Genomic DNA, 12,428 nt, shown 5'->3' with positions numbered 1-12,428 from the left:
GATACTAAGACTTTAAGAAAAAAAATCAGTATTTCACCTTTGGCTTACTGGCAAGACAATTTTTGGAGAAAAGATTGTAAGTATTTGCTTATTGTGTTGCTAGATAACAGCAAAAGTCCAAAACTACAGATTAGACAGTTTTGTGCATATTTCAAATTAATGTACAATCTTTTTGTTCAAGTGGCACTAGGAAAAAAGCAAAACAATGACCTAGCATTGCCATGATGTGCAGAGTTTAACTTGGATATCTCCCATAGCTTTGACAAGATTTACCTTCTTGAATTACCAGTGTAACAACTGGAAATTAAGTTCATAAATGTTCATTCAGAATGGATTTTTTGCTCTGTTGCTTTTTGTTCTTCTTGTCTTTGCCTTTGAGATCACACACTTTTAAAAGGCAACTCCAAATTTATGCATGGGAAATGCTGTGTACCCTTCTGTATGCTGTTACTACCATAATCACAATGTGCAACTGAGTGCATAAAAATAGGCACATGCATTTGCTTCTGAATCAGACAGTTCATGGCATATTTGTCTCCTCTTACTGCTGATAAGTCACAACTCCAATCTTTATTTGTGGTGATTTCCATGGACACTGGCACATTTAAGGGGTGGACACTCAACACTAAAACTTTTGTAGTACATGACCCCCACAGTATTTTTACTGATTCCAAACGAATATACTTCAAAATACTTTAGCCTGTTTCTGGAGCTAGAATTTAAATTGCACAGTAAAAATTGAATGAAAAGATGTTTCTTCTCACCAACTCCAAGGATGAGATTTACAGGAAAGGGACAGGAGCACAGTCACTCCGTGCATTCCTGTCTTGTCTGCATCACATTTTCTACTGGGATCAGAGCTGCATCTTGCCCTCTGCTTTCCCCCTTCCCCTTCCCATACTCCACTTATGCAAGTGCCATGACTTTTTACTTCAGAAGCTCATGAGGGGAAAACAGAGAACCCTGGCAGGTACTAGGTTGCTTTCCTGTAGCCAGATCCTGCATCTCCTAATCCTGAATTAAAACAGTTAATTTCCAACCCTGAATCATGAATTTTCATTTATTTATTTTTCATTTATCTTCAGTTATTCTCTAAAGGGTTCAAAGGAACATGTGTTAAATTCTCCTGTTTTATTGTAATGGACTTATAGTCAAAACTCATGGATTAGGGCAAAAGCTCATTCCTTTTTAGCTAAATAAACCAAAACTTTCCAATCCAACTAGAGAGGACATAAGCCAAGCCAAGCACAGTGTTAAAAGAATGTGTTTACACAAGGAGAACTAACTCGGAAGTCATCTGAAGTACTTTGTTAGTACTTTTAACCTCCTAAAAATCAGCAATGCCATCTATAATTGCAATAGCATATTCAGACCTAATAGGAATGAACATGCTGTGGTAAGCATTGTCTAATAATGTAGTAACCTTTCCTGGCTTTCAATAGAAACCGCACAAAGGAAAAAAAAAGAAAAAAGTGCTTGGCTTTTTCCATCTGCTGCCCCTAGCACTACCTGGGTATCAGCTAGCTGAACAATTCTTCAGTCCATTAAAAACTGAGACATGACAGACACTTGGAAGCATGACATCGGTCTGTATAAGGTAATGGTGTGAAATTCTCCTCTGCAGGACAGCACTCCTGTTGCATTAGCTGCTGTTCTCTCAATACACCAGACCTGGTACCCACAAAAACCTTTCTTATTCTGCTCTTCAGATGCCTGAATAGCGGTTCAGAGAGGACAGACCAGATGTGCTCTTTTGTAACGGGACTTAACATCTCTCACAGCATTAGTCCGCATCTAAATAGTCTGGTACTTTTCTCAGACAACTTACCTTTCTATGAAAGACAACTACTGCACTAAGATTTGAGGATTTATTTGGATTAGTATGTTTGATGAGCTCATGAAAGAACTGTTACGTCTGAATACTTGTTAAACAATTGTGACAACAGAATCTCGTAGGTGCAGTAACAAGACTTCAAAATCACAGCTACTGAGAACTGCTGTTGTATTATTATCTGTATTACTGGAAGTAGTTAGACCTTGGACTTGCCAAAGCATGTTTCAGCTCCAGATGGATTTGTTAACAAAGCATGTCAAACAGAGAAGGGACTGTGATCAAAGTTTCTTGAATATGTGCAACAGTACTGAAAGTCGTTCACAATTTAAAAACTGTGTCTCAACCGCAGCATGTACACTTGTGTATGTGCATACATTGAGGAAAAAACACACTCCCCATAGTTCAGGAAGTCAAAATACTTTGTCTTAAGTCCCTGGGAAACAGATTTGAGTGTGCACACCGTTTGATATCATGTCACACCTGCTGGAACAAAGCATCTTAAAACACAAAAATCCAATCACCTGGTGACTGTTTGCTCATTTCCAACATTAAAATAGCACATTTGTTACTATTTTTAATTTTAAAATCTCAATTACAGTCCTTCCTAAGAGGTTTTCAGGGCTTTGCTTAAGCCTTGTATATTTAGACTATTATTTAGGCATACCTCACACAGACCTTTGAAAAATACCAATAATTTTTTTTTCAGCATTTGTCAAATAAATAATGCTGTGGTATAGCAGCATTTATTCTGCAAGACTGACATGCTGCATAATTCATTCATGATTTCAGTACTCCAGAGTATGAACTAAAGTTACGTTTTATCTGTGTCTATGTGAAAAAAAATCTTTAATGCACTAGATAAAGAGGTATTCACTCTCTCCATATAGCTGTATAAAGAGATACTTAAATGAGTTCCAGTATGACTACACATATAATTCTGATGCATTTTCCATAGTTCCCCTCTTTAAGTTTCATATCAAGGTTCAATGCATATCAAAATGCATAAAAATACATTGGATTATAATGAAAGAATCACATCTCTGCCTTTTATGAACTAAATTTATGGACATAAGTTTTTATGGAAGCAAAATATTTGGAATCTCCAATAATTTAATATTGACTCTGATACCTTAGTTTTTTAATAAACTCATTTGATTTTCTGCCATTATTTTAATGTTTGATGGCATATATCCAAAAATCATAATGTCTACACTATTAAAAAAGACTAAAGCTTACTGTGGTCTAATTACACCACATTTTGGCCTCACACTATTAACTCTGGAGATGTTTCATCCTTTGTGCATAGGATTATAGGATAGCCTAAATAAGAATATAATGGTTTGTGATTTCTAAAGATAAATATGAAAGGGAAGGAAAGACATTACTAAAGGAAGTAACTTTTGATGGGGAAAAGGGGAAGGTTAACAACTGGGAAAAAAATAGTGAAGTTAGCAAATCGATAATTTTAAAATTGATTTTGAAAGGACCATATACTTTCTCTAAAAATATACTCAAATTGTCTACAGGTACCAAACTGACTTGGTTTTAGTCCTGTTTGCACTTCGATACAATTACTACTATCAAACCAGCAATGGAAGCTTTCCATTATTTTGTTGTGAGAATACCTCCCTTACAAGAACTGTCACAAAATGCCACCCTTGACGCAACACTAAGCACCATGCAGGATCTTTTTTAGAGTCTTACACCTGACTCATTAGGCTGTAATAGGTACCATAATGTACTTACATTCACTATCCCTATGGGAACAACAAAGGCCAAGAACTTCACACAGTGCTGCTCGATTTCAGGAACAGCACCGTGTAAAGATGAAGAAGCTTGTTAAGAAGAACCTAAAAGCAGCTTCTAATGGGCTGTTGGAAATTACTGATGGAGTGCAATGCTAAGTGATACACCTAGACAAATACATAAAATAACACATCCATTACCTCTTAGGAGTTAGCTCTTATAATTTTAAAAGAAGTAAACTCAATGGTTGGCAGTGATTAAAAAAGCAAAGTAATGTTAGGAATCATTAGGAAAGGAATTATTCATATTATTATAACATCAGTATGCCGACTGTAGATCTGGTGCACTGATCTCTAAATGGCTATAGCAGAGCCAGGAAAAATTTTTGAGAATGGCAAGAAGGATGATCATGGGGGTGAGCTGGCTTCCATGCAAGGAAGAACTAAGTCGAACAGGTCTCATTACCTTCAAAAAAATGCAGTTTAAGGATGTATCATAGAAGTCTACAAAATCATAACCAGCATGTGATGGGTGGGTAGGAACTGACTGTACTATTGCTTTTGCTACAAGAATTAATGGCCATCAAACCAAAAACCAGCAGGAGCCAGGTTCAGTCCTAAAACAAGGAGGCAGTTTCTTATGCAACAGGGTACATGTCTGTGCTCCTTGCCAAAGGATGGTGTGGTTGCAGAGAGTGTATGCTGATTTAAGAGGAGTCTAAATAAGTAATTGGAAGAGACATGTATTAAGGACTATCCAGTAGAGAAATCACATCAGTCCCAAGAATCCCTTGAACGGAAAACATTGGGAGTTTAGGAGAGTCATTAAGAGAAATAACATATTTGCCCTGTTCTTATCCTTCTACGGGTATCCCCATACAGCCACTGCTGGTGAGACTGATGGCTTAGACAAATGTCAGAGCTAAGCCACTTTGACATTTCTTACACTCTGTTTGTAGATGAAACTGCTTATGTATATGTCTTTAAACTTTGTAATTCAGTTGTCCTTTTGGAATAGATTTCTCATAGCTGTGGGGTTTTCTTTTCTTTTGTTTTTCTTGTCTGTACCATCTCCATTTCATGTCATGAGAGTTATAAAAATCACTCTGAGTACTAGGGCCTTCTGATGTCAAATGATGTTCAAGCATGTAGGTGGCAAGAACTTGGAGTTTAAAAATGTGACCTTTAGAAAACTTCAAAAGTATCCCTGCTGAAGAAACAGAGATTACATTTATAAAAAGGAAACATGCTAATTACTACCTCAAGAAATGAGGGAGAAAGATAGTTAACTGCAAATGCTATTAAAGGCAGAACTTACTTCAGATGTCAACTGCTGTTTGAAGATGTAGTCAGTGAGAGGTGGTATGTGCAGAGAAAGCCTGATTATTAGGTCAGACTTGTTGCAGAACTAGTGTGGAGCTACAGACAGGTTTGATGAAACCAACCCTCCATGGCCTGGAAGAAGCAATTTAAAATCTTCCATCTTTACCAAAATTGTAACTGCCAGGAGTCTCCTGACTACCTGATTCTCAAGAAGGCTAGACAGTTATCATCAGATAAATTTAACTATGAAAAAAGGGATATGCTTTTCAGTAAGAGTTAAATTTCTGAATTTAATGAAGAGAAACCTTGAATTCTTTACTTTCAACAGAAAGCACCTTTCCTTACGAGCAGGCAGTAGCACACCATATATGGGAAGGCATGGTTAATTCAGTTTGGGCGTGTAGAGGTGAGGATAGCTAATTAACTACATTACCATGGGACTAATATACTCAAATTGTGTGACTAACTTAACTGGGGAGAAGATAAAGTGTTTAAGTCCCATTTTCTAATAAATGTCTACCTTAGTTCCCAGGCACTGAAGGGCATCTTTATTAATACAAGCTTCTCCTTGAATGATGCAGGTCAGCTACCAGTTGCTTTACTCAGCTATGAAGCACCTAGAGAGAGCCTTGTAAAATTTAAACATGTTCAGGATTCTTTTTTTCCTTTTTTCATGAAGCCCTAGTTAACTCCCCACAATAAACATGACTCTATTTCTGTTATCCAATAAAGTCAGCCACTCACACATGCATCAAACCTTTTCTTAGCTTTTCATTATTTTAATCATCCAAGCTGCTATGAATGTTCCATACATAATTTTCAGAACCTCAATAAGATGGACATCCATCCTCTTTTAACAAAAGTCTTTGTCTACTATAAGCATATACAGCTTTATAGTAGTATTTATCATGTAAAAATTAATTTTACACCAGATTTTTACTGCTAATTCTTTGTCCTTCAGCTATTTTTAATGGCTGAATGATCATATTTATATCATGCACAATTACTTTTCTGCTAAAAAAGAGTGAGCCAAAATTTAAAAACACGGACCAAAAAGAGGTCATCACTCCTAAAGAGAGCCTAGCTGCGGAAAATTTCAGCCAGCTTAAATGGCTGAGAACAAGGAGAATTGAAAACACTGCAGTGCTTTTTTATAACATTTGGTGATACTCATGCTACAATTATGCAGCAGTTTGTGTGGTTCTTTTGTTCTGTTTACTGTAAGGAAATAATGGTTTCTGTTGAATGTCTTAACCAGAAGCTACTTTCATCAAGCTAAGTATGCCCTGTGGAGACTCTGAATGTTTAATTCTTACCCTATTCTAAACTCAAAGTATAATAAAATGCAGGACTCAGTAAAAACTTAAGAAATGCAGTAAATATATATTCTTGAATTACACAGCTAGGCTATCTGTGCTATCACCTGGACGTTATAGCCTTGTGCAGTTATTGGCACGTAAGATGGTATAACCCATCCAATATACGGACAACTGTGTTCTGCCTTTAAAAGGCTTTAATTTAATATCCATTAAGAACATCAAAAAGCCACTGCCTGCACTACTAAACTGCACATACTGAAGTGGCAGCTGAAAGAGAATTTGAAACTGCTAGTCTAAGCAAACACCCAAGTGGTGTTTCCAGGGCACAGTGCATGATGTGCCACCAGAATTTGGATGGATTCATTGGGAAACCTGTTCTGGCATTGCCACTGTCCAGTTCTTACTTTTTCTTTGCTTCTTTTTAATCTTTTTTTGGAACAATCACTATGTTTTGCAATCTGATTGTAGCTGAGTAAACAAATTTTTCTTATATAATAGAGAGAACAAAGAACATGCTAAGTACAGCATGATCACAGCAAAATGAGAGTCCACTCTTTCCGTGAAATTCTTTTCTTACTCCACGTTTTTAGTGGCTCATTAATTTTTGAAATTTTCCATGCTTGATTCCCAGAAGTGCTTTTTGCTTTTTATGCTTGACCAAATTTGCCTTGCTGCTCTTCAGCAATAAGAAAAAAGGAAGAGAAGGGAATAGGACTAGGAGAAGGAGAGAGGAAGGGAGGAAACATGGAGGGAGGGAGGAAAGGAGGAAAAGACAGGTAATTAGACTGGCATAACTGCAAACTGTTGTTAATAAAAGAAGAATTTGTAATGGAAGGGTATTAGACTTCACTCATGCATAAAAGCTTTACTTAAAAGTGGAAATAGATTAAATTGTTTCTGATGTCAGCAACTGATGCGTCTGTACGTGCTTCTTTTCTTTCAACAAAATAAAAGCCCCATACTGGCCAAGACTCATGTTTTGACTGTCACTGCACTCTAGGGATATTTCCAACACTTTTCCTGTCCTACATGATAGATTTTTATAGATTCTCCTCTTTTCATTTTAAAAGCTACTGAAGGGAACCACAGAGTAAACCAGCAGAGGCAGTGCAGAAGCCACAGCCCCGCCCTGCCCCCTGAAACACTTAAAAATTCCCAGTATAATGAAAGGACTCAGGCTACATCTCTTTTAGGGAACTAAATGGGCCCAGGCACTGGAATTCAGCCGTCTGTACTGTTAAACTGTTAGAACAGTCAAGTCATGGTTTGGTCTGATTTTGACTTGAACCATCTAGCAATGATCCAGCAATTCTGGGCACCATTCAAAATTCCCAGATTGTAAGGAGGGAGGCCGCTATCGGACTTTCATAACACAGATGTGGCAAAAATGTGCCAGCTGCCCTCAGAGCCTGTGAATGGGCAAGGCATTGTTTCTTACCTATTTTAAGTAAGGATCTTGATTGATACTAGCAATGGATTATATGACATGTTTTCCCTTCACAATAAAGAGCAGGACTCAAAGGTACAGACAATCCATCACAGACCTACACAATTCTCGTGCCACAAAACTTGTTAAAAAAACCCTTACCTTCACATATCTTTCCAAAATTACAGCTGTCATCCTGTGCTCTGTTGGGTGTTATACATACATTTTATATATACATATATATATGTACATATATATATATTTACACACAGATATATATTCAGCACCATTCCTCCTATGGCAGAGGATACTAAAAGGCACTACATGGTATCACTGAAAATTACACAGGTTCCATCATGTATCAGACTACTTCTCTTTTATTTTCCCTTGTTTCTTTTCTCTTGTTTATGCTTTCTTCTCTTTGAATTTTTTGAGTTTATTCTTCTCCTCTGTTTTTTTTTCCTCCTTTCAGTAAAGGACAGCAGCCAACTGATAACACAAACATTCTTCAGAAAGTCAGGCATGAGCACCACCCAACAGCAGATAGTCAGATTTATATTCCTATTAAGCAGCTACCTCTGTTACAGCAAGAACATATAATCACAGAATGGTTTGGGTTGGAAGGGACCTCAAAGATCATCTAGTTCCAAGCCCCCTGCCATGGCAGGGACACCTGCCACGAGAGCAGGTTGCTCACTGCTCCACCCAACCTGGTCTTGAACACTCCCAGGGATGGAGCATCCCCAGCGTCCTTAGGCAACCTGTTCCAGCGTCTCACCACCCTCAGGGTGAAGACCTTCTTCCTCATATCTAGTGTAAACCTGCCCTCTCCCAGCTTCCAACCATTACCCCTCATCCGATCACTGCAGGCCCTTGTAAAAAGTCCCTGCCCCGCCTTCTTGTTGGCCCCCCTCAGGCACTGGAAGGCCGCTAGAAGGTCTCCCCGGAGCCTTCTCTTTTCCAGGCTGAACAAGCCCAACTCTCTCAGCCTGTCCTCGTAGGAAAGGTGTTCCAACCCTCTGACCACCTTGGTAGCCCTCCTCTGCACTCGCTCCAGCAGCTCCATGTCTTTCTTGTGCTGGGGGCTCCAGAGCTGGACGCACTGTTCCAGGTGGGGTCCTACGAGGGGAGGGCAGGGCAGGGCAGAGCAGAGGGGCAGAATCATCTCCCTCGACCTGCTGGCCACTCTTCTTTTGCCATGGATATGGTTGGCTTTTTGGGCTGCAAGTGCATGCTTTTGGCTCATGTCCATCTTAACATCGACCAGCACGCCCAAGTCCTTCTCCGCAGGGCTGCTCTCAATCCACTCATCACCCAGCCTCTATCTGTGCTTGGGATTGCCTCGACCCAGGTGCAGGACCTTGCACTTGGCCTCGTTAAACTTCATGAGGTTTGCATGGGCCCACCTCTCCAGCCTGTCAAGGTCCCTTTGGATGGCATCCCTGCCCTCCAGCCTGTTAATCTCATCGCACAACTTGGTGCCGTTGGTAAACTTGCTGAGGGTGCACTCAGTGCCGCTTCCATGTTGCCAACAAAGATGTTAATTAGCACTGGTCCCAGTACCAATCCCTGAGGAACACCACTTGTCACTGGTCTCCACTCAGACATTGAACCATTGATCTCAACTCCTTGAGTGCGACCTTCTAACCAATTTCTTGTCCACCAAATGGTCCATCTGTCAAATCCATGTCTTTCCAATTTGGAGACCAGGATGTCATGTGGGACAGTGTCGAAGGCTTTGCAGAAGTCCAGCTAGATGACATCAGTTGTTCTTCTCTTGTCAATTGATGCTGTAACTCCATCATAAAAGGCCCCCAGATTCGTCAGGCAGGACTGTCCCTTGGTGAAGCCATGTTGGTTGTCACCAATCACCTCCACATTTTCCATGTGCCATAGCAGAGCCTTCAGGAGGATCTGCTCCATGACCTGCCAGGCACAGAGGTGAGACTGGCTGGCCTGTAGTCACCCGGGTTTTCCTCTTTTACCTTTTTGAAAATGGGGGTGATGTTTCCCCTTTCCCCGTCAGTGGGCACTTCACCAGACTGCCATGACTTCTCAAATGTGATGGAAAGTGGCCTAGCAACTTGGTCTGCTTGGTCTCTCAGGACCTGTGGATGGATCTCATCAGGTCCCATGGACTTGTACACCTTCAGGTTCTTTAGGTAATCATGAACCTGATCTTCGCTTACAGTGGGTGGATCTTCCTTCTCCCAGTCCCCGTCTTCAGCTTCTGCAACTTGGACAGTGCTAGAGCCCTTGCCGGTGAAGGCTGAGGCAAAGAAGTCATTGAGAACCTCAGCCTTCTCCATATCCCTCGTGACCAGTTCTCCTGTTTCCTTCCAGGGAGGGCCCACAGCTTCCCTAGTCTTCGTTTTATCACTTACATGCCTATAAAAGTTTTTCTTGTTACTCTTGATGTCCCTGGCCATATCTAAATTCTATCTGGGCTTCAGCTTTCTTTACCTGATCCCTGGCTGCTAGGAAAACTTCTTTGTAGTCTTCCCGGTCTACCTGTCCTTTCTTTCACTTTCTGTAAATTCTCTTTTTGTCTTTAAGTGTGTCCAGGAGTTCCCTGTTCATCCACAAAGGCCGCCTGGCATTTTTGCCTGTCTTCCTCTTTTCGGGAATGTATTGCTCCTGGACTCAGAGGAGGTGGTCCTTGAATATGGACCGGCTTTCTTGGGCCCCCCCTCCCCTTCAGGGCTTCATCCTATAGTACTCTACTAAGCAGATCCCTGAAAAGGTCAAAGTTTGCTCTCTTGAAGTCCAGGGTAGTGAGCTTGCTGCGCACTCTCCTTGTTGCCCTGAGGATCTTGAATTCTAACATTTCATGGTCACTGCAGCCAAGGCATCCCTTGAGCTCCATGTTAGCCACCAGCCCCTCTTTGCTGGTGAGAACAAGGTCCAGCATGGCACCCCTTCTCATCCAGGTGGTTCCTCTGCCACCTGGAGAAGGAAATTGTCAGAAAATGCATTCCAGGAACCTCCTGGATTGGTGGTGCCCTGCTGTGCCTTCCTTCCAACAGATGACCGGGTGATTGAAGTCCCCCATGAGGACCAGGGCTTGTGAACATGAAGCTGCTCCTATCTGTCTATAGAGGGCCTCATCCGCTCGGTCATCCTGGTCAGGTGGCCTGTAGCATACCCCTACTATGATATCGTCTTCCCCTGCCTTTCCTCTAACCCTGATCCACAAGCTCTGGGTCAAGAGGAACACTACCTTCCTCCCACACAAGCACCTTGCCAAAGAAAATTCTAACTGCTTTCACATGTAACATAACATAATATAACATAACATAGCATAACATAACATAATAAAAACCCCCAAACAGGAATATAGACTAGAGTTTTAACAAAAGAGATTTTTTTTAATGGCTTGTATATCATATACCAGCTTCCTCATCTCAAGTAAAGACCATCTTAACCGAGGATGCTACTTCACAGAATGAAACAAAGCAGCTCTGCCTTCACTGATGGCTTCCATTGGTTTCATCTGCACAGATGGTTAGCAAGTAGGAAGAGCAGAAAAAACCTTTTACTCAGGACCATTCTAGTCCAGCCTCTGGAATTTTAAAGAACGGCAGAAAATCATGAGTTTTCCTCAACAATTAAGGATGAGATTTTACTCTTTGACATCCTTGTATGGCAGTGACTCTGCCAAGAGAGTGTAAATCTGCTTATTTGTTTGTGTTGAACTATTATAAAATTCATTTTCCTGCTCATTCACTGACTAGGTCAAATGAGATTAAGTGTTACATAATAGAATCAAAAAGAGTATTTCAACACAGAAACAGCAAAGGCATGAAGGTTTTCCATACCATGAAGAACTACTCAAACACTTTAATCTTACCTCCCTAAGGGGATCATTGAGCTCGTTCAAAATGTTTTCTTCATCAAAGATCTTGCCTTGGTAGCGGTGCTCATAGTAATCATGGATCTTCTGGCGCATTTCAGCAGGTAACTTGTGGAATGACATGTACTGCTCCACTTGCTTGTACTGTTAGGACAATAAAATAAAGAATCAAAAAAAAAACCCTCATATTTTTTCTATGTAAAGGCACCTACAAAATGAAAATTCATTCATGTATCTAGCATAAATTTCAGAAAACAAAGCCCCAAACTAGCACACTCGGACTTCTACTGTACTAAACTGCATGATACATCTGAGACTTACAAAACGGAGAAGTTGCCTAAATCACAAATTGACAAGTACCATCTGACCAAGACTTTTGCCTCTCAAACTCCTCCATCCTTGTCTCAGTTGAAGAGGATAAGGCACTGAGACACAGAAGGATAAAGTGCCTCTCAGGCTCATAAGTGAGTTAAAACTTGTCAGAAACTTGGTTTACTTTTGTAAAGAGTCTTAATTTAATTCAATTTTTAATTCTTTTTTTTCATGCTTAATTAGGCAATTTTAACTGTTTTCAATGAAAAAGCCAATGAAGTCTTAATCAGGATGCACATCTCTGTAGAGCAATTAAATGAATTTATAATGTACATGCATCCTTATGAACTGCAGCACATATCCTTTAACTTGTACAATTGAAGCCTGCTCCATCCTCTGGAACTGAAATTAGTTTTTACTTTGCAAAATGGCAAAAGATTAGATGAGGCCACGTGTACAACATGCATTCAACAAATATGAGGAAAGTAATTTTGCATGGGTATATTTAACAATGTATGATGAATATGTAAGTCTGATTTAACCTCTGTACAGCTATTTTGCACCTCTGAAGCAAGAATTCTTCACCTCCATCTTTTAGAAGTGAGATTTAAATTTG

The 12,428-nt window shown here is 40.1% G+C and overlaps 1 protein-coding gene across 1 annotated transcript in view; it reads right to left on the bottom strand.

Moving 5' to 3' along the window:
• HCN1 (hyperpolarization activated cyclic nucleotide gated potassium channel 1) overlaps nucleotides 1–12,428 on the bottom strand; it is a 206,845-nt gene that overhangs the window by 33,820 nt on the left and 160,597 nt on the right. The window contains exon 5 of the mRNA XM_086479424.1: nucleotides 11,498–11,644. Coding sequence (XP_086335550.1) covers nucleotides 11,498–11,644 — 147 coding nt within the window. The remainder of the gene's footprint in view (nucleotides 1–11,497; nucleotides 11,645–12,428) is intronic.

This window comes from Leptosomus discolor, chromosome Z, assembly GCF_034619465.1.
Source record: "Leptosomus discolor isolate bLepDis1 chromosome Z, bLepDis1.hap2, whole genome shotgun sequence".
NCBI classification, from domain to species: Eukaryota; Metazoa; Chordata; class Aves; order Leptosomiformes; family Leptosomidae; genus Leptosomus; species Leptosomus discolor.
Note: the sequence above shows the minus strand (reverse complement) of the source record. Positions and strands in the feature narration are given on the sequence as shown.